Genomic DNA, 22,444 nt, shown 5'->3' on the forward strand with positions numbered 1-22,444 from the left:
CGCAGAACCAAAAGTGGACAGAAGGGGGCCCCCTTCCTTTCCCAAGTAGCTTGATACTAGTACCATGTAAATGCCATTAATTAACTTGTAATGGTCCACAATTTTCATGCAGCCCATGACCATCTTAATCCGGTCATTTGGTTATGGAACTCAGGATATTGATGTGAATTTAGTAAATCTTACCCGGATTTATTTTTATAAATAATCCAAACTCTTCCATATTCCGACACACTGTGCATCATTTTGTTTTCTTCCCTCATTTGGGTGACATAAACGTGTACTGAACTCTGACCACAAAACAGATCTGTAATACGTTTTTGCGTTTCGTGTGTAATCTGTTAATGAGCTCTATGTCTGCATCAACTGTCCTCAGGTTTTGTGGACACAGAACATAAAAGGAAGGCTGGCAAATTCTGTCACAAGCTTATCCCAACCCCTTGAAGATTTAAATGTTACCTAACGACGGATCCACAAATAGAAATGACACCCATATTATTGAAACTCTCATAGACCTTGTTGGGAGGCCAGAGCTCCAAACACAGGCAGGAGTAAGACCAGTAAGGCCAGTTTTGTACAGCCACCATGAAAACACAGTCATGTGCATGGGTCCATTGAAATGAATGTGTCAGTCTGCCATCCGCAAAACAAACTCATGGCATGAAGACAAAAAAACATTAATGTGTATGTAATTGTACCCTGCAAGGGAACATGGCTGCAGATGTGCTTACATTGATTGTAGGGCTGACCAGGCTAAAATTCAAGACTGGGGGCATACATATACACTGCTCCATCCACCAATGTCACATTACACCAGAAAAAAGGTTGTTGTCCAGCTTCCAACGAAAGGCGCAGGAAATAAGTTAAAAGTCCATTTTTATTAGAAAAAAATGCATGATAAAAACATCATAGGGCGTCCATGAGGAGAAAAACTGACGCGTTTTGGACGAAAAACGTCCTTAGTCATAGCCTAATCTATGGAACATGGTGCAGAGTATTTAAGCATTAATAAAAAGGTCACATGATACAACATAGTGAGACATTTCCGGTACACAGCAACACACGAAAAGTATATGTAAAGCAAAAAGACACAATAATAATGAAGAAAATCCGTCTTATAATTTAAACCTAGTGGTTTCCACTCGTTCGAAACATGTCAGTTTTTCTCCTCATGGACGTCCTATGATGTTTTTATCATGCATTTTTCTAATAAAAGTGGACTTTTAACTTATTTCTTGTGCCTTTCGTTGGAAGCTGGACAACAACCTTTTTTCTTGTTTGCTGTTTGCTTACTGGTTCCCCAACACAGATGTCCGTGCAGCCACGCATCGCTACCCTTATCATCTACATAGGTGACCTGAACATAACATATATTTTTTTCCGTGCACATTGCACCAGAGACTGTCCAGGAGATGGCAGATGCTTGAGTCCAGGTCTGGGAGGAGATACTTTGGGAGACCATCAGCAACCTCATCAGGAACTTGCCGAGGCGTTGTAGGGAGGTCATACAGGCACATGGAGGTCACACACAATACGGAGACTCATTTTGTCTTGTTTTACGGACATTACATCAAAGGATCAGCATGCAGTATGTTTTTCCACTTTAATTTTGTGGGCAACTCCAAATTTATGAACCAATGGAGACCTGGATTTGATTTCCATTGCATTCCTGAAATCCTGATGGTGGATGTCCTAAGGGGCTGCACCAGTAACCTAGGTGTACCAACAACCACAGAATAGCACAAAATGCCAACCCAGAAATCATGAATAGCACAGTATAGTAATAAATACCACCCCAAAATCCAAATACTGCATTCAGAGAAGACTATTATAGTGGAGACCACACAGCAGACACAGTGGAGGACCTGGGAGCAGTAAGGACTTCTCAGCTGCACTCACCACTACCCGGCCTCCTGCACCAATGAACACTTCCATTAGTTACAAGTGCTCATTGGAATCTATCAGCAGGGTGTGGGATGCAACTCGAGGATTGACTGGCTTCATGTGGCCGACCAGCAACGGGATTTTAGTTGAGATGAATGTGCATGTACACGCTCAGTAGTGTAAATCCTCTGCTACAGATAAGAGGAATAAGGCACTGGGAAGTAATGCATGCAGTCATGTTAAAACTGATAGACGGATCGGGAAAACAGGGCTGATTGTAACAATCTAATTCTTATACCACCACCCGGGTGTCTCATTAGGCTGTATAGGAGGTTTAGGGGACATCAGATTATTATATAATTTAATATTCATTTTTACGGTCACAGACCAGTCATACAAATATAATAATGAGGATATTAAATGAGGATACTTTAGATTAAATACACCTCAAAAAGACATTGCACAAAATGGAAAGGCTTAAATAGCAACCACAATATGGTGTTATTACCACAGTGACTGCAAAAGTGCTCAAAATCATGATGGTTCCCTGCATAGCTGTAAGCAAACATATAAAATCATGGAATGCACCTTAAAGGAAATCTAAGACTAGTTGTTAGATGTCCTCTAAACTAAACATACTTTCCTATCACCAGGATGAAAGACTGTATGCAAATGAGTCTGAGGGGCTCTAGGCTCTATTAACACCTATGGAGTCTGGAGCCCCTCAAGCTCTTTTGCATACAGTCCTTCATTCCGGTGGTAGGTGCCCTATAATTTTACCATTGTCCTCTTGTTGGAAAGGAAGGCGACGTCACACAAGAGGCATAAATAATTAGTAGCCCACAGCACCGAAAATTGTGCCCCACGTTCTGTAGCTGCTTTATCTTTTTTTCCACCGATCCTGGTGTTGACATTAAAGAAGACCAGCGCCAGGACGGAGGAGAGGACAGCTGTAAGTAAGCATATGTACTTTAATTTTACTAACAAATAGTGGTAGATTTCCTTTAAAAGACATTGCTATATAAACAATCCTCATTTTCTCCTTTGAGACTCAGCTTCACATTTCCTACATTTTGCTTCTGCTGCATAAAAAAGTAACAATTAAAAAAAGAAAAAGGTACACAGTGTAACATCCAGCCCCTTGTAGGAGATCCCTCTATGTATGAAGTCTGGGTCATTCTCTAATCATCCAATGTGAAGCTGTAAGTGTTGGTCCAGCCAACTCCAGTCCTTGATGGAAACAAACATGGCTTCTGCCTTGAGTCACGGTCCTCTGCCTCAGATCCTATAAGAGCAGAGCTAGAGAAAGTCCAGCTCCTTCATCACCGTGTCCTGTGCACTGGTCCTTTTGTACAGGAAGTGGAAGTCCAGCTTTTGCTCATTCTTCAGCAGTCGTGATTTCACCTGTTGTGGGAAGGAGTCATTTGTGAGTCTAAGGCACCGATCATTTACCAACACGAACAGTCCATAGTTTTTGGGTTCTGACACTTCAAATTTTTCAGCACATTGGCAGACCACTTCTTCTACACTCATGTCTGGTTTTGTGGCCAAGGTCCTTGTTTGGGAGTCCAGATCCTCAAATGAGATAGTGATGAAATCCTACAAGTGGAGGAAACAAGTCATTTGAGAATAGACCCATCATTCTGCATCCATGTAGATTCATTATTCATTGTAACAACAAGGGAAAGGACATAATTGAAGGGTTCTGGAAACACTCCTTAGAGACCCTCAGTCTAATTAGCATAATTTTCAAAGTTGATTTTAAAAGGAAGAAGGCCATGGATAACAACTACAAGACAATGACCACAGTCACTATTAGGATGTACTCCACAAATCTGGACTTTATGGAAAAGTAGCAAGGTGAAAGGCAATTTCTGAGAGCAGACCATAAGCATGTGACACTTTTCAGCTTTTTATTTTTGCAAAATTACATATCATTTTCTTTACACTTGTCTTGTCCGAGCACTGATTTTGTAGTAAGTGGGATAGGGGAAAGCTTCACCCAAACATCACATGTTAAAAGTCCCAAGGGTATGAATATTGTTGCAACCCACTGTATAGAGCAATTGCCTAAGCTAACTGTCTAAAGCCATCTAAAGGGTTACATTAACAAACCTACAAACATTGCCTCCCCAGGTTACCTGTATGGATGAGCGCGACACCCGGGCTTTGTTGAGCGTACGTCTTCTCTCCCAGCGGTGGATGGAGTCCTGAACTTCCATGCTAAGTTGCCTGGTGACTGTGATTTTATCATAATTCTTTATATGCTCTAGAGCTCCGTAAGTTGTGGTTAGGTAATAGGAGCCTGAAAAGAATCGGTGCAGTTAGCAAAAAAGACAGAAGCTCTAAAATCTATTCCTTTCAGATCAAAATTGCAACCCAATTTAAATTTGTTAGATGTAGTATTGTAATGTGACCACTAGATGGGGACGAGGGACTGCTGAGTCATCTAAAGTTGGCACGCAACTCCTACAGTACATTTTGATGAAGTGGCCAACCTCACCCTTTAGGCAGGGTGTGAAATATCCTTTGTAATAAAATAAACGCGACTAATAAGCTCATCTGGTGTGTTATAATTAGCAGACTAAGGACAGTTTCACAATATCTGTGATCAGCCCATGATCACGGACTGTGCAGAGTCCTGTTATTGATTACTGTGTCTGGGCTTTGCCGTTTGATAGGGAAGCAGGGACTCCTTGTATTACAGATCGATATGATGCAAGGAATCCTATCCCCAGCAGTGTAGTCACCCCATGACACTGTTCCATGATCACAAGCTTCTCAAGGATAGCCACCATAAGTAGTGGGTTTTAAGACACTGATCATCAGGCAGTACCTTCCCCAAGCTGCAGGGCAGGGTCCATTAGCTCCATCATGTATTCCACATCCAAGAGAAGAGCCACTAGGTCACACTGGGCCAGAACATACATGAGAACCGGCAGGAAGTCATCAGCCCCATGGTGCTTCCCTAGAAGAAATGCATAGGTTTACGTAAAGCTTCCAGTGCATGCTTAGCCTTTATTAAAGGAGGTGTCCCACAAAAGTTATGATTTATATCAAGCAGCAAAATATTAGATGATTTTAAATTTAAATAAATAAATGAACTGAAAACGTTTTGCAAAGCGCTGCACTGTTTAATTGTACTACCATTACTGTGTCCACTTTAGTGAAGACTGCTGAGCAAACTGAGCTTCATTTTGTCTTACATAGGACTGCAGGTAACACCTACTACATTTTCTGTAGGCAGAATTATCGCATTGGTGTGTTAGGAGTCACCTAGTGTCCTACGTAACAATACACATAATTGAGTTACAACTCTTTAAACATCAATAAGTATATGTGGTGCTGCTTGGGACTGGAAGCAGAGCCCCCCATGCACATTAACAAAAGTCTATTAGATGAATCACACAATTTGAAATACCTGGGTTTCCTGCAGCCATGGAGTCATAGATAAGTTTACATGATTTGAGGAGGTAGGTTATCTTCTTTTCTGGGGAGTAGGTCTTGTGCATGGTGCCAAACTTATGCAAAATTTTCTCCATGATGCTGCTGTCTGGCACGCTGGTTGTGACCCCTAGGTCAGTAGTTGTCATCTCCTGGATGACTTGCTGGTTCTCGGTTAACAACCTCAGTGACCCATCCTTGTTGTGAATCTCACGCAAATAACATTCAATGGCCGATTTCAGGGGCTTCAGCACACACTTACATAGAGCGGCCTCTACAATTGTGTCTGCTCCAAGAGAAAGAGGCAGTGGTTACTGAGAGAAAAGTTTTTTCCAGAAGATCTGTCATCATAAATCTAAATATAACGTTCCTTTACAATCATCACCATCTTTCTGCTGTCTTAACATTATTGGTATTGACTTAGTTTATTCTCACTTCTAGTGGTCTAATGATCTATGACTGATGCTGACAATCTACATCAATAGCTGGCATACACTTTAGATAGCTTTGAAATAAATGATTAACATTCTGCATAAAGAAAGAACAGAAGCCTGCTACCAAATATGTAAGAACGTCTGAAGAACACAAAGACTGCTCTATTAAAATACAACTGCCCATATTTCAGCTCACCTGACAACATAGATGGTGAACCACTCTCATAGATAGTGAAAGCTAATGTCTATTATGCATTAAAAAAATACGGGATCTGCCAATGATTTGCAGCTAAATCAATAGATCTATAGGAGTGGAAGAACTAACTGAGGGCAAGTCAAATGGTTCTTACCTATTTTGTCATCAGTGTAGAGCGTATGGTCCACCATAGCCTTCAGCTCCGTGCTCTGTACAAGGTAGCTCTTCAGCTGAGTCATCATCAGGCGGATCTCCTGGAGCATCTCGGTACTGGAGCTTTGTTTGGCCATCATCTCCAGGCTATAAGCCTTATAGTCCTGGACCAAGTTCCCAAAGTATGAGTCTTTATCATAAGCAAGCTCTGTGATCCTCTTCTGCAGCTTCCGATCTGCAGGCATGAAGGCAGTAAACACATTGGTAATGGCTACAATAGACAAACGATTCTTGGCCCGGTCCAGCATGAATGAATGTGACTTCTTGATTGAGGCACTTGTAGGTTGCTCTGTGTCCTCATCTGCACTGCTTGTAGAGTACGAATCAGCTTCCGGATTCCCCAGTGTATTATCTGATCCATGCGAGTGTAGAGATTGATCAGATGTCCTTGGCAGAGGGGTGGAAAATCTTTTCTGCCTGGATACTTTTCTGTCAACTGGTTTACCACCAGTTAAATTGCTATTGCTTTTTTGAATATTTGAAGGTTTTTCTGTCTCGAAGACACTTTTTGCCTCTACATGATCATGTGGCACGGAAGATGACCTTGTGGACAGTTTCTTTTTTCTTGGTGGTGGTACTGGAGGAGTATTCTTCCCGTTTACCACTAATGGATCCTTGGATGATAACTCAGATTTATTGCTTAATGGAATATCAGGTTTTGTCAGACTTCGACTTTTCCTAGCCTCCAACTCATCCTTCATTGTAAAAATTCTGGCTTTATCCTCAGGCATTTTACCAGACTGTCGTCTTCTTGGCACAGCTGGAGGAGCACGAACTGGAGTTGGAGTCTGGGGTCCTTGTGGTTGAGGAGTATCATTACTAAATGTACTGATTTTCATGTTTTCTAAAGGTTCCTTTAGAAGGTCTACATCAGCATATGCCACTGGACATGCCTCAACCGGATGTACTTCTAGGTCTTTTGTGGTGGGGGTAAAGGAGTCTGTATGTAATGCAAGAGTATAAGGGACAGAAATAGAAGTAGATAAAGAAAAATCAATGTGGGATTCAGTTGGGGAAAGAAGATCAGTTAAAGAAACTGTAGAAGGATTGGATGAAGGAGAGCCAACTGATTGCTCAGCTACTGAAGAGTGATCAAGTAAATCCACAAGATTTGGTTTTGGAGTTTCAGGTGAGGTGGACAGACTTCGAGAATGAGATTGTTCAGATAAGGAACATTGAGTATCAGTATCAGCAGGGATTTCAGATGAAGATGGAGGCTCCGTAGGCGAAGATTCAGTTGAAGATGTCTCTAGAGCAGAAGACTTTCTTTCGGATGTTGATGGTCTTGAGCATGACCGTGTAGGAGTTCCTGAAGAATGAGAGTCGCTGTGTGGATGTATATAATTAGGAGGAGGAGCAGATGGAGGAACAGAGGGTAGAGGAGGTTTATGTAATGGCGGGGGAGGGGGAGGAGGTCTCCGATGCATGATTTTGTGTTGCTGAGCGTCAGGCTTCGCAATACAGTTAGTAAGCGGAAGTTTGTCAGAAGTGTCTACATTGCCACATTCTTCTATAAATATAGGAGTAACAAACCACAGCCGGTCATTTCCAGCAGAAATCTCTATTTCACATGTACAGTCACCAAGTTCCCTTGAAACATGTTGTACGCAGCTGGTGTTGTTAGTTTGGAGATCCCCAAGAGTAGTAGATTTCCCACACTGAGAAGAGCTTGAAAGGTTTTTGTCTTTTACCAAAGAATCCCAAAATCCTGTGAAAATAAAACACATTATGTGATTGTCAAAAGCAACAATGCACAAAGCTGGGCTTTAACATATAGAGGGGGACACAACAACAGATAGCTGTCCTTCAGTCAACATCAACCCGAGTGTGTTCCTTGATGGCAACCAGCAGACAGCTGCAGTTTTACTACACCTCTTGAATGGAACATACGAGGATGTCAGCTCTTGGCAACTATATTGAAATTGTCCAAACCGTAAATTCATTTCATAAGCTATCTTTATATCAGAACTGCATCTGTATAATCACAGGGTTTTCCAGTATTTCCAGAGGTCCATGCATGCACGGAAGGTAAACAATGAATCATAGTCACAATTATTGTCAAATTAATAATAATAATCGCTATATAAAGATTATTATTATTTTGACAATAATTGTGATTATGGTTAAAAAAAAAAAAAAAAGTTTATTGTGAGAGTGAATAAGTAGGTCATGTGTGCAGTAGATAAGCATGGAATCAGAGTTTTACATTTTAATATTGGCACTTTAAGAAAAAAAAAGCAACACCATGAGTTAAGTACCACATCTTCATCAGACTACATCACGGGCTAGGTGAAAGCCTCCCACCTTATACAAGAGAACTACTCCAAAAGACACCAAGATCCCCCAGAGTATGACGGTTATACCACTTTATTTCACATATTACAACCACAAGTTAATACAGCACATGTAATATGGAAGAAACCAATATATGCAGTCAGGTCATAAGAGGACTGGACTATAGCTAAGTCCCAATCAACATATCACTAGAAAGTCAATTTAGAAGCAGGGACAAACACTGAATAGACTAGTACGGTATATTATAGTATATATTACTAATTTGACTTTCTAGTTATCTGTTGATTGGGACTCAACTATGGTCCAGTCCTCTTATGGTATATGACCATTACTGTAATGGACATACTCTTGATACTATGTATGTGGTGTAGCTGTAACAGACTGCATATATTGGTTTCTTCTTTATTATACCTGCTGTGTTTACATGCGGTTGTAATTTGTGAAATAAAGTTATATGAATGTCTTATTGTTACCTGTTGGTAGTATAATACTTTAAAGGGGTTGGCTTCTCTTGAACATGTGCCTTTACTGCCTTAATGATAATCCCTGAATGTTCATCAGGTGATTCAGCTTTCCTGATACTTACATTTGTGGTGTTTGCAGATTCTCTGTGATGCTTTGTTTACATGTGTTAGCTCTACTGCACAGGATGAGCTGAAGCAGGAGAGTTATGACTCATCCTGCACCTCATCCTCCCCTCTACCTTTGTCCTTTAGTGGTGATGGGCAATGAAAAGAGACACAATGGGAGATGACATGAGGACGGGCTGGAGCAGAGAGAGAGGAAGCCATGTATACATGCAGAGGGAATCATGCTGAGAATAGGGAAAGGCTGCGGAGACAAAGATATATATATATATATATATATATATATATATATATATATATATATATATACAGGCGGTCCCCTACTTAAGAACACTCGACTTACATACGACCCCTAGTTACAAACGGACCTCTGGATATTGGTAATTTACTGTACTTTAGTCCTAGGCTGCAATAAACAGCTGTAACAGTTATCACAGGTGTCTGTAATGAAGATTTATTGTTAATCTTGATTCTTATGACAACCCAACATTTTTAAAATCCAATTGTCACAGAGACCAAAAAAGTTCTGGCTGGGATTACAATGATAAAATATACAGTTCCGACTTACATACAAATTCAACTTAAGAACAAACCTACAGACCCTATCTTGTATGTAACCCGGGGACTGCCTTTATATATGCAGAGACATGTGTAATGGAAGAGATTTATTGAAAAGTGCCCTTCATATTAAAGGAAATCTACCAGTGAAACCAAGCATGATAAACAAGGGACGCTTGCTCATAGTTCCAGGTACCGTTACGGTGGCAATCTTTTATTTTCCTATACATGGCCTCCTTCCTTCTAAAATCAACTTTTAAAATTAACCTAATGAGTCATAAGGGCTCTGGGTGTGTTACCTGAGCCACCAGTGCTGTAGATTTACAAGCTGTTACACTGCACTACCCCCTCCTACTGTGTGCTGAAACTTCCTCTGCTGAAGTGAGATTAAATAAGGGAGAGGGAGCAGAAAAAGGGCAAGACAGTGCAACAGCCCGTGAAGCTACGGCATGGGGAGATTCTGTGAGCACTTCAGGCTAAATAACATAATCTTAAAAGTTGATTTAAGTGTCCCCAAAGTCTGACTTTAACTTTACCTTATCCCCCCAACACTGGATCAACAATGGACTAGAATCTAGAAAAACAATGACGAATTACCAGAAAATGTATTTTAAATTAATTTGAATAAATGCTCCTAAATAAATCCTGCTGCAGAGGTGTGGAAAAGATAACAGCCTTGTGACAAGTAGGTAAGATGTTAGCCACACAAAACAAAGGAGTGGCCAAAATTCTTGAGTCAAACCAAACCATATGAAACATAGTAGTTCTGTGTAACTTGACTCAACAGTTGACCCTTTATAGTTTGATGGTAAAAGCATTTTTCAGAGAATCCCCACCCCTTTGCTCTGTTGGAACTACATTTAATGCAATTTCCCAAATAAACCTTAGTCAATGTGTGGTCAGTAATTCTAAAAAGGCAGTGTGCGTCTGTCTGTGCAGGTACATATAAGAAAGTACACCTTCCAGCTGTTTCTAGTGCAGGGGTGTCATATGAATATTTCTTGCTTACCTTTGCCAAGGTTAGAAATCTCTTCCAGATCTTGGAGGCTTTGGGCGCTGGATATCGCAGATGGCAACTTCAGGACAGATGGTAAAACATCTCTGAAAGAGAGAAATTTTGGATGAGAGAACACATAACAAAAGCTGCTGGCATCTACAGAGAGTTCTGCAAAGTTTACAAAACGCAGGAGCGGAAGTTTCTCAACTACAAAGCAGAGGGCCGCATACTAAGAGCGCTGAAAGACTTCCAGATCTTAAAGGATGGAACTTCACTGCTAATGATCCCAAGATTTTCCTTCTAAAATAAGAAAAGGTCATTGCCTGCATACCAGTATGTAAGAGATTGTGTACCTTGCCTGAAGATTTTATGTTATTTGGAACCTTAATAAAAGCAAAGATTTTATAATCACATTCCCCTGAGACGCTGGATTACCTTCTTTCGTTTGGAATTGCAAAATAAGAAAAATATATAGAAATGTCCAAGGTCAAGTCAGTGGATACAAGGGGTTAAGTGAAACATCTGGCAGCTGTTGCATCACAAGGGAGCCCTTCTCTTTATGTAACCCTATGCTGCCCTAATGCTTTACCTACACTGCAGAAGCCAAAGTCTGGACTTTGACCAAGAGGGAACTTGATCTTTAGCATTTCAAGCAGGAGAAGGAAGAATAACCAAATTTTGAAATAGACATGTCCAATTTTCTACACAGTTTACACACACATATATCATACTCCAGCTTTGTACTCACTATTCAACTAGTGGAGTCACTGGGGCAAATGTATCAAGTGTCTGAAAGTCAGAATATTTCTAGTTGCCCATGGCAACCAATCACAGCTCCCCTTTAAAATATTCATGAGAACTGGTAAAATGAAAGCTGAGCTGTGATTGGTTGCCATGGGCAACTAGAAATATTCTGACTTTCAGACACTTGATACATTTGCCCCAGTGACTCCACTAGTTGAATAGTGAGTACAAAGCTGGAGTATGATATATGTGTGTGTAAACTGTGTAGAAAATTGGACATGTCTATTTCAAAATTTGGTTATTCTTCCTTCTCCTGCTTGAAATGCTAAAGATCAAGTTCCCTCTTGGTCAAAGTCCAGACTTTGGCTTCTGCAGTGTAGGTAAAGCATTAGGGCAGCATAGGGTTACATAAAGAGAAGGGCTCCCTTGTGATGCAACAGCTGCCAGATGTTTCACTTAACCCCTTGTATCCACTGACTTGACCTTGGACATTTCTATATATTTTTCTTATTTTGCAATTCCAAACGAAAGAAGGTAATCCAGCAGAAACTTGATAAATCTGCCCCACTGTGTACATACATTACTTATCCTGTGGTGATCCTGAATTACACCCTGTATTATACACCAGAGCTACCCTCACTAGTCTGCTGGGGGAATCACTGTATAAATACATTACTTATCATTTACTAATCCTGAATTATATTCTGCATTATACCCCAGAGCTGCACTCACCTGTGTACATACAATATACATACAATACATTACTTATCTTGTGCTCATCCAGAATTACAATATATTATATTGGACAGTGCTGCACTCACTATTCAGCTATTTGTTAATGGAAAGAGTGAATGTCTACCTACTTGTGTCTTCATAAAACTACAAAAAGCCTTGGCCAGTTTATAATATGCAATGGATTACTTACCTGCTTACACAGTAGAAGGCCACCAGCTTAAATATATCTTTAAAAACCAGCATGGACCCTTCCAAGTACATCACTGTGGGAAGACAGGAAGAAGATTTATGATAGATAATGCAAGTGGGACTGCAATTCCCATCATGCAGCTCCAGCTATGCTCCCAAACTGCGACCATATAATAAACATAGGGAAGGAATGTAAAGGATAAATTCCTGCGACATAACTGGCCTCAACCCAATTTCATGCAGATCCACTTCATTTTTAGTCACAGTGTTTCAATAAATAATATGAACTGCCCAGACAGATTAGGCAGACAATAGATTGTATTGTTCAAATTCTACAACTTGTTGACATTGTATTTTAATTCCTCGCCATTTTTATGACACCTGCTTGTTGTCAGTGAGCGGGAACATTCTTGTTTAAACCAAAAACTCTGTGGAGGGCATTTATTATTGGCTTTCCACCAGTTATTTGGCAGATTTAAAAATTGTTGCAATTTTGCTTCCTTTCCAACATACCTATTTCTGTCGCTCAAATTGGGCGCAGCTTTTGAATCCCAACACTTTTCCTGCTCTTTTTGGTTTACAACAATTTTTTTGGCGCAATTGTTTGGCGTATGCTTATCCCAACAAAAAGCTGCTCTACCAAGTTATAGTTCACCTTCATGAATGTGGAGTCAATTCAGAGACTTTTCAGTCTTCCTCCACTATCTAACATACAAGAACCACACAATTGATGAATGCTCCCCTGTGATCGCAAATATAGACCAAAGCATTTCCTAGTCCGAGTTGTGCAGTCCGAGTCGAACTAGCCCTATTTAACGCTGAATATTCAGTATGTGGCCACCCACAGTGGTTTAGCACAGGAAAAAAAGACTGGATAGGACAGACCATTGGTAAAACCAGTGGTGTCAGCACTCATTTGATGAAAATCTTGGAGAATTCAAAAAAATCCTGTTGAAAAACTGTATCCGTATAATAACATTATCTGAAGCTCAGCACAAAAGCACTGAAACTTACTTGTTTTTTCCTCTCTTATATTGTAATGCAGAACATCCACTGCGTCTCTACATTCTGAAGAATGGACCCAGAGAACCATACACTTCATATCCACATCCCGGGTGACCAAGAAGACCTGTAACATCAAGACACAAGGGACACTAGATAATCGTCATGTTACTATCACCCGGCCTCTTCTGTGTGATACTAATTCTAAGCCAGTAATTAGTAATACAGTGTTAGTAAATTACACTATTTTACAATATTTCCTGGGGGACACTGCTGCTGGTAATCGATAACTGCACATCTGGACATGGGTGTGTAATACTAATATAATTCCAGAACTATGACATGAATGTCTAAGACAATGCAGAGACATCTGCAGACTCAAGCAGTGAACTCCACCCTTAAGACTTTATTAAAGGGGAAGCAAGTCTATTACAATGCAGCACACAATCTTCCATCTCTATAGACAATCCCATTGCATAGGTTAGTCCATGGAGTGAGAATTTTAAGAGCTGCATTATTCAAAAAAAGTCCTTCAGTTTTTGCACCCAGTATAATTTCCAGTGTAATATAATAATGTCGTACATTATAGGTTTGTTGTCATTATGTACAGAGGTAGGGATATACTTTATATGACCACCAGGTGGTGCTGTATGTAGCTTTGTATTCAGAGCAGACCCTACTGCAGTCATCATACAGAGAATATTATATGAAGGACCAGTGCTTTTATTATATACGGTTTATAGTTTATGAGGCCAAGCTTCTGTTCAGGTTATACCAGTTCTGTGGTATTTGTAGATGGGGTTTATAAATTACAGACACAAATCACACATCTGATACAAATATAAAAATACATCTCTACATATTCATTCATCCCATAGACAAGTATGGACACCAGAACACCGCCTTGCGAGAGTATTTGCCCCCCTTGAACTTAAAGGAAATCTACCACATAAAAGTGGTAGTTCTAACCCACAGATACATGGCACCAGCTCAGGGTGAGCTGGTGCCGGAGCACATTTTCATGAATGCAAGAAACACCCGATTGCTGTTTTATACCTTATATTAAAAGCCGTTCTGGTGCACCATATGAAGGCACAGTGAATCATGCATACGGCCGTGCGTGTGGCTGATTTTGAAGTGCCGGAGAGCAAAGTTGCGCAGGCACGAGTGTGCCCGAGAGCTGGTGACGTCACCTGCTGGTGATGTCATCCGTGGGTTAGAACTACCACTTTTAGGTGGTAGGTTTCCTTTAAGTTAATACTTTGTAACGCAGTCTTTAGCTGCAATTACAGCTGCAAGTCGCTTGGGGTACGTCTCATATATCAGTTTTGCACATGAAGAGACTGAAATTCCCTTACATTCTTCCATGGTTTTGTGTTTGTGTACAGCAGTTTTCAGCTCTTTCCACAGATTCTCGATTCAGGTCTGGACTGTGACTTGGCCATTCTAACACCAGGATACATTTATTTGTGTGCCTTCCATTGTAGATTTCGCTTTATGTTTAGGATCATTGTCTTGTTGGAAGATAAATCTCCATCCCAGTCTCAGGTCTTTGGCAGACTTCCAGAATCTCCATCCATCTTCCCATCAATTTTATCTATCTTCCCTGTCCCTGCTGAAGAAAAGCCCAAACCATGATGCTGCCACCACCATGTGTGACAGTGGGGATGGCTGGGTTGCTTTTACGCCATCGTTTGGCATTGATATCGTTTGGCATTGTGGCCAAAAACTTGGATTTTGGTTTCATCTGACCAGAGCACCTTTTTCCACATGTTTGGTGTCTCCCAGGCGGATGGTGGCAAACTTTAAACAATACTATTTATGGAAAAGGCTTTCTTCTTGCCACTCTCCCATAAAGGGCAGATTTGTGCAGTGTACGACTGATTGTTGTCCTATGGACAGACTCTCCCACCTCAGCTGTAGATCTCTGCCTCTGATCATCTAGAGTGATCATGGGCCTCTTGGCTGCATCTCTGATCAGTCTTCTCCTTGTATGAGATGAAAGTTTAGAGGAACGGCCAGGTCTTGGTAGATTTGCGGTGTTCCGATACTCCTTCTATTTCAATATGACGCTTGCACAGTGCTCCTGGGATGTGTAAAGTTTGTGAAATCTTTTTGTATCCAAATCCGGGCTTTAAACTTCTCCACAAGTTCACAAGTATCATGGACCCGCCTGGTGTGTTTCTTGTCTTCATGATGCAAAACCCTGAGACTATCACAGAGCAGGTGGATTTATACGGAGACTTTGCTGCACTGAAAGTACAATTTTATATCTTTATGTTTGAAGCCTGAAATGTGACAAAAGTTCAATGGGGCTCAATACTTTCGCAAGGCACTGTATATACATTTGTTTGAAAGACTCAGTTCCTTCTTAAAGGGATTGTCTGGGGATTGAAAAACATGGCTGCTTTCTTCCAAAAATAGCTCCACACTGGGTCATGGTTTGTGCTGTTATTGCAGCACACCTGTATAGAGATGAATGGAGCTTAGTTGCAATACCACGCACAACAAATGGTAAGGAGATCTTCGGTTTTTAGGAGAGAGCAGCCATGTTTTTCCAGCCAGGAGCAACACCATTATAAATGACCTGTGTTGTATCGTGACTAAAAGCCCAGGTTGCAACAACCTTGAAATCACAAAAGAATCAAACAGAGCCACCAAAAGTGGTGGTTACAAAATCCTCAAGAATATTAATGAAGAATTCAACAATGTAATCTTTGATCACATGGGGGAAGTCATAGATCTAATTGAACATACCAATTCTTCCTATGTAAATTCCTGTTGTAAAGCCCTCATGATGCATTATTATAAGTATATTAATAGCGCCGCTCTGGTTTCTGTGAGCTGCATACACAAGCACCTGAGGTATCTGCTATTTTATTACTATATGTGTATCCCTCATTTAAAGTGTACCTTAGTTTAAAGGCAACCTGTCACCAGAAGACACAAATTCACTGGTGACAGGTTGTAATAGACATTGCCTAGTACAGTGATGGCGAACCTTTTAGATACAGAGTGCCCAAACTACAACCAAAACCCACTTTTACGTTGCAAACATGACAGTTTAGTGTAACCTATTGATCTCTTCTGCATCACAAGTTTCAATCGTATTGGCGTCCTGAGGATACCAATACAATAGAAAGCAGGAGACATTTGGATTGTAGCTTATCTCCAGGCTCCCCTGAACAGGAAGAATCAGGGAACCCAAAGCAGAAGCTTCTAAGATAATCCATCTCTGCCCACACCTTCTCTCTCCACCTGTAGTCCTGTTAGCCAAGTAGGTGTCACTTTAAAATAGCATTGAGCGTGGCGCGCCCTGGGCTGTCTTGGACTGAAGAAGGAAGCCTTGGTTCCTATCTGGTAAATTCTGTGCTGGGTGCGCACAGAAAGGGCTCAGAGTGCCACCTCTGGCACCCATGCCAAAGGTTCGGTACCACTGGCCTAGTACATTACGTTCCTGAAATATCCCCTGATAAAGCTTTCCTGGCTCCCTGCCAACAAGTCCTGGCCAAGTCCCTGGTTCATGTCTCTTTTCAAATCTGACATCCGTTGGTTAATTAGCGTAACGCAAGGCACTGCCCCCGTTCGTTAATATTTTATTCCTAACCCTCCCTCTCTGACGTCGGCTCCGTGAGCCATTATCATCTGTCTACCATACTAATGTCTTACCAGACTAGTGTCTTACCATACTACTGTTTGTAATCTACAATGTGTTATTATTGTGCAGGGGTAAAGGGAGCCTCTTACTGTATGTGACTGTTTATAAAATGCTTTGACTGAAAACCTGTATGGACACAATACTTTGACATTTGGGGAGTTGTTCAATGTACCAGTACAGACTATGTTCTCTGAGCAAAACATCAGCAGTATAAGGCCTCTTGCACACTAGCGTTGCGTTTCACGTCAGGGTGCAATGCGTGAAAAACTGACGTTTTGGCTGCGTTTTTGTTCCATTTTTCCTTGGAGTAATTAGCGTTTTTGCGTTTTTCACGCGCGTGTTGTTAGCGTTGTTTTTGCGTTTTCGGCGCATTTTTGACGCGCGTTTCAATGGGAGACTCGAGCAGTTTTCAAAGGGACCATGGTTTGGGATTAAAATGTGTTATTTAATTGAAAAATAATGTCTTCTGATAATTTGCAAACATCTGCGATCTATTCTTCACTGTTCCGCGCGTATATTATCTCCCGACAATTTAGCAGATGTGAAGAACAGTGAAGAATAGAATAAAATCATTGTACACAGTGAACACAGTGACCACAGGATCATTTAAGATAAAAACACAGTGCAGAACACAGTGCAGAATAGATTACAGATGTTCGGCACATCTGCTTACTTGTCGGGAGATACGCGCGGAACGCCGCGAACAAAATAGCATGTGAAGAACAATATATATGTGTGTGAAGAACACATTGCAGATGTTTAAATACATCTGCAATGTGTTCTTCACACATATATATTGTTCTTCACATGCTATTTTGTTCGCGGCGTTCCGCGCGTATCTCCCGACAAGTAAGCAGATGTGCCGAACATCTGTAATCTATTCTGCACTGTGTTCTGCACTGTGTTTTTATCTTAAATGATCCTGTGGTCACTGTGTTCACTGTGTTCACTGTTTTTATTCTATTCTTCACTGTTCTTCACTGTGTTTTATTAATTAAATGATCGTTCGCGAGCAGGGGAAATAATGTTATTCTGGTCACCTAGCAACCCTTACGTTTAAAACGCATTGCACTCGCATTGCACTTGCAATGATTGCGAGTGCAATGCGTTCTTGATGCATCTCCATAGACTTGAATGGGGCGTGAAAAACGCACGTGACTCGCAAAAATAGAGCATGCTGCGATTTTGACGCGCGTGCAAACGAACGCAAGCACGCGCGTTCAAAACCACGCTAATGGAGAAAGACCCATTGAATACAATGGGACAGAGTGCAATGCGAGTTCTGAGCGTCAAATGCACGCGCAGAACTCGCGCGTGAAAAACGCCAGTGGAGAAGGGGCCTAAGTCTATGGACTCCAGATAGAAAACCTGCTAACAAATAACCTGTAACAAAGTGGAGAATAACAACTTCACTGGAAAGAGAAGGCAGTTGTTTGCAATATGCGGCGCTTACAAAAGAATGTTCCAAAAATTTTTATAGAAATTATTTTATGTTTTGGGTTATCAACTCACTCCAGAAGCCTCTCTGCAAAGTATCTCCATCGCCTGTTGCGCTCCCATACATAGCTGAAGCCACACTGGACAGGTTTTGATAAGGCGATCCAAGATGCTGATTCCGGAAAATGATAGTTGGCCATTCTGTGATGGATCTGAGGAAAGTGGAGTCTCTGTGGCTCTGACATCTGTAGAACTTAAAAAAAAACAGAACAGTAAACATAATTTCCATCAATACTGAGACCTATAATATTCTTGAGACTATTCATACGGGGGTGTTAAGGCCTTTAACTTTCATTCATCTTTAGCTGTTAACTAAGAGAATCCTAAAACCAAAAGTAAAGACCGACACACATAAATAATGCAGAACAGTAGAGAACTGTTTTTATGAATGAGCAACTTATGTACTGGTCATTCTGGGTCATTAGAAACCTGATAAAGAGTCATTGAACTCAATAAACTTTTTAAATGATTTTTATTGAAAGTTTATTGAGTCAACTTTTACATTTTTTATTGTTTTTCATACCATCTTGCATGTATAAACTTCTGCCAGCCATTCTACAAGCCTCTAAATGGATGGTCTTGACCAAAGTGTCATCAGAATATAATGGCAGTTACACAGGCACTTGAAATAGGTTGATAATCAAATGAAACCAGGGCTTTGGAATGCAGTGTATGGAATTTATTACACAGAGACGGAAAAGGGAAGGTATCCGGACAGCTCTCACAGAATTTCCAGGAGGTCCGATCCAAAGATGGGACTTTTAAATGATGTAGACACTCCAATGGCACAGCCTTAAGCTATAACTCAGAATAAAATAAAGAATACGTAACACAAGAAGTATATCTAGGTACCCTGCAGAATTCTTTTTACAAAATTATGTGATACTTAGGTAAATCAGAGTCTGAAAGATGGCCAATGATACCAAACACATTGGGACACATTTACTTACAGGGTCACCAAAAGTGCATTGTACGTCTATAACGTAGCTTGCGGCGATTCACTAAGAATGTGCGCCTGAAATCATGAATGTGACGCTTCCCTGCTCAGGTCCGACAGAGTTCACCATCTTTTATGTGGTGCATCTTAAACATAGGGCTTGCGACACAATTTAAAAGTTAAATGCGGCGCTCGGTTCGAGTCAGTCGGACTGTCCGTCAGCACGCTCCCTAAGCCAGCGCAGCTGCGTACACACTTATTAAATACCTGTGCAAGCCGTTTTAGCCCCGAAAAAAGGTGCACAGTCCGACAAAAGTGTGCAGCGCAACCCTTCATAAATGATCCCCATTATTGTTATTACTAAAATGATGTGGTAGATGGTAGAGAATAGCTCCTAAACATTGCTGAAAATGTGTTAAATCCAATCATGCAGCATAGAGAATAGGTATATGGTGAACCCTGACGTGCCCCACATTTCTGACAGTTTCCCTCTTATTACAAATATTGGAACAGGCCAGGATTTCCGTTCAGACGCCACTCAGGAAGATGTCTCTCCAGGTTCTCAACCTTATCTGCATCCTGCCGGAGTCTCCCCAGGTCTGAGCCTTTCCTGTATAATACACAGCCCCTCCCGTTACAGTGTGTCAGAGGTTCCAGCACACAGAATATCACAGCTGAGGTTTTGATACAGTTTGTACCAAGTCCAGTCAGTCCCGTGCAAGCTTCTCAACTAGCAACTGCTACATTTTAAGCTGGGTTCACGCCAGTGTTGTCCATTTGCTGTTGTTTTAGTTGCTCTGCTCCTATAACAACAACATTCTCAGATCAGCCATATGTTGGACACCAAAAGGCCCTGACATACCTTACTGGCCTGTTAGATTTTATTTAATTGAGTCTGTCTCTTTACTAGATTCACTAACATTTCAATGGAATTGGTGGTGAAAGCTTCTAAGATGACCACCAACAAAAATGTGAACACAGAAACAGAAGACAGAATAAATCTGTACTGCTACATTTACCTTATAACGGAGATTAGAACAAAGCAATAAGAAATCAAGCAGTTAACAAAAAAAAAACCCTATAAATACTGATGCCCCCCCTTCCTTTCCATCTTGATTCTGGCACTGTCTTTTGCTAACTTTGACACGCCGGTTCCACCTAGAAAAGAAGGGTATAATTTGCAGTCCGCAGCACGGGAACAAGATGTCCAGTCCTCCGGGCTGCTGATTATGCATGCCCCCGCCATGCTGGGGGAGAGGGAGGTGACGTCACGCAAGGGGTGTGAATTCACGTCTCTCCCATGCCCCCAGCTGAGTATTTCTATTTTTTTTTTTGTTTCTTTAACTGGTTGATTTCCTTTAATAGCCCACTACGTGCAATTTGCTATACCAGAAAACCGGAGCACAGTTTTCATGAATGTGGCGCAAGCTGCCAATGTGCATACGTTTTTTTTTTCTGGTGCACTCAGTTTAAGAGGCGTGCGCGAGATTTCAGACTTCTGATATAAATGTGGCAGTTTTTGCGACACTTCATAACTACATGTGCAAACAGTTTGCACATGTATTTATGTGCAATCTACGCCAAAAGATCATAGAAGAATGGTAGCATATTCTTGTTTCATCTATCTATTTTATTACTCTAAAATGTCCTATTTTGTTTGTATATGTACCCCATGATCTGTAAAGTGCTGTGCATATGATGGTCCTATAGAAATCAAGATTTATTGTAATTATTAGCCTATATGCAGGCGCAGTCTGGCAATGTAATCTGCCAGGAAATTTTGCAGTGGTCTGGTCCATCACTGGGCCAATGGTCAGATATAAGGCTGGCAGTAGGACAGGGAGAGAAGGAGCTCTGCCTCCAATGCAGAACAATTGCAGATTGGTGTAGAGCAGTAATCAGATGTCTGTGTGCTCTGCAGCTGCTCAGCCAGGGACTCTTGCAAGTAGAACTATGTGGAGAAGTAGCAGGTTGAACAGCCATGTCATTTGGCAGCCTGCAGGTTCATGAGGGTACGTGCTGCTCTCATATCACTTCTTTCATGATGCTTTGTGTGGAGAAGTTCAAGAGCAGAGATTCCTCCTTTCCCAGGTTTAAAGACAGATGCAGAGGGTGCATGTACTTTAGCAAAGCATATTCTGCATCTCCTCCTGAATTCTGACTTCAACTGACAGGCTGGAGAGGGCCCATATCAAACAGCCATAGGGTGCATCTAGCCACATGGCGGTCGTGAAGGGCTTAATAGCGGAGGTCCGTATGCAGGTGTGAAAATAGTGCTTACGGATTCCACAATACAACTGCAGATCTAGCTTCTCTACAATCCATTACACAATAAGTCTGATCCAGGATTCTTAGCCACAGTCTTCCTGCCAACAACAAATAGCAGATCCAGCAGGGAGCACAAGGCAGTTATTATAAGATGTATCAGTGCAGTCCTATAAAGCAATAACCAGTGGCACATGATACTACAGGGCTGTATGCTGCATTTCAATAGATGCAGGATTCCTCAGAACTTGCTTATGCCTGTTCAGCAGAATGCCAGTAATGGATTTTGCAGATTGGATGAAATTGAAGCTTTCACTTCCACTTATTTAAACCACATTCTCCCCCTTATGTGCAGTTATGTCCTGGCACTGGGTGTGCACCTCAGGCCAGGTCAGCAGAAATGTGCATTGAGCAAATATTTATCAAACCGTATATGAAAAATATATACAGTAAATTAAAAAAAATAAGATAAGAGGAACCACCATTCCATTTACTATACTGAAAATCTCCCAACACTGTACAGACAATACAGAGGAGACAATAACATCCCTAAATCAGCACAAACGGATTAGAATATCTCTGGGATGGAGATAGTGAAGTAAAACAGGGCATCATGGGCAACGTCATCATGTATTAGGAAGTTTTGCGCAAGACTTGCGGTTCTGCAGCAACACAAAAGAAACATATTTTTGCATTTTCGTCTGATTTCTATCAAAATTCAGAAGAATTTGTTCATGCCATGCACAATGAGAGTTTGTGTAGAAGTGTAAACTCAAGAATAAGTTGGAAGAGCTTTGGTAACATAATTCCCC

General features: G+C 41.1%; 1 protein-coding gene across 2 annotated transcripts in view; it reads right to left on the bottom strand.

Annotated features, from left to right (window-relative positions):
* Nucleotides 1-2,228: 2,228 nt before the first annotated feature.
* RIN3 (Ras and Rab interactor 3) overlaps nt 2,229-22,444 on the bottom strand; it is a 29,019-nt gene continuing 8,803 nt past the window's right edge. For both annotated transcript variants that reach the window (XM_072116538.1, XM_072116537.1), the window contains exons 2-10: nt 18,446-18,623; nt 13,288-13,402; nt 12,275-12,347; nt 10,618-10,709; nt 6,110-7,876; nt 5,303-5,611; nt 4,718-4,849; nt 4,023-4,186; nt 2,229-3,480 (exon numbers count right to left, since the gene is read on the bottom strand). In XM_072116538.1, coding sequence (XP_071972639.1) covers nt 3,181-3,480; nt 4,023-4,186; nt 4,718-4,849; nt 5,303-5,611; nt 6,110-7,876; nt 10,618-10,709; nt 12,275-12,347; nt 13,288-13,402; nt 18,446-18,623 — 3,130 coding nt within the window. In that variant the 3' untranslated portion in view covers nt 2,229-3,180. The remainder of the gene's footprint in view (nt 3,481-4,022; nt 4,187-4,717; nt 4,850-5,302; nt 5,612-6,109; nt 7,877-10,617; nt 10,710-12,274; nt 12,348-13,287; nt 13,403-18,445; nt 18,624-22,444) is intronic.

This window comes from Engystomops pustulosus, chromosome 7 (genome assembly GCF_040894005.1).
Source record: "Engystomops pustulosus chromosome 7, aEngPut4.maternal, whole genome shotgun sequence".
Classification (NCBI taxonomy): Eukaryota; Metazoa; Chordata; class Amphibia; order Anura; family Leptodactylidae; genus Engystomops; species Engystomops pustulosus.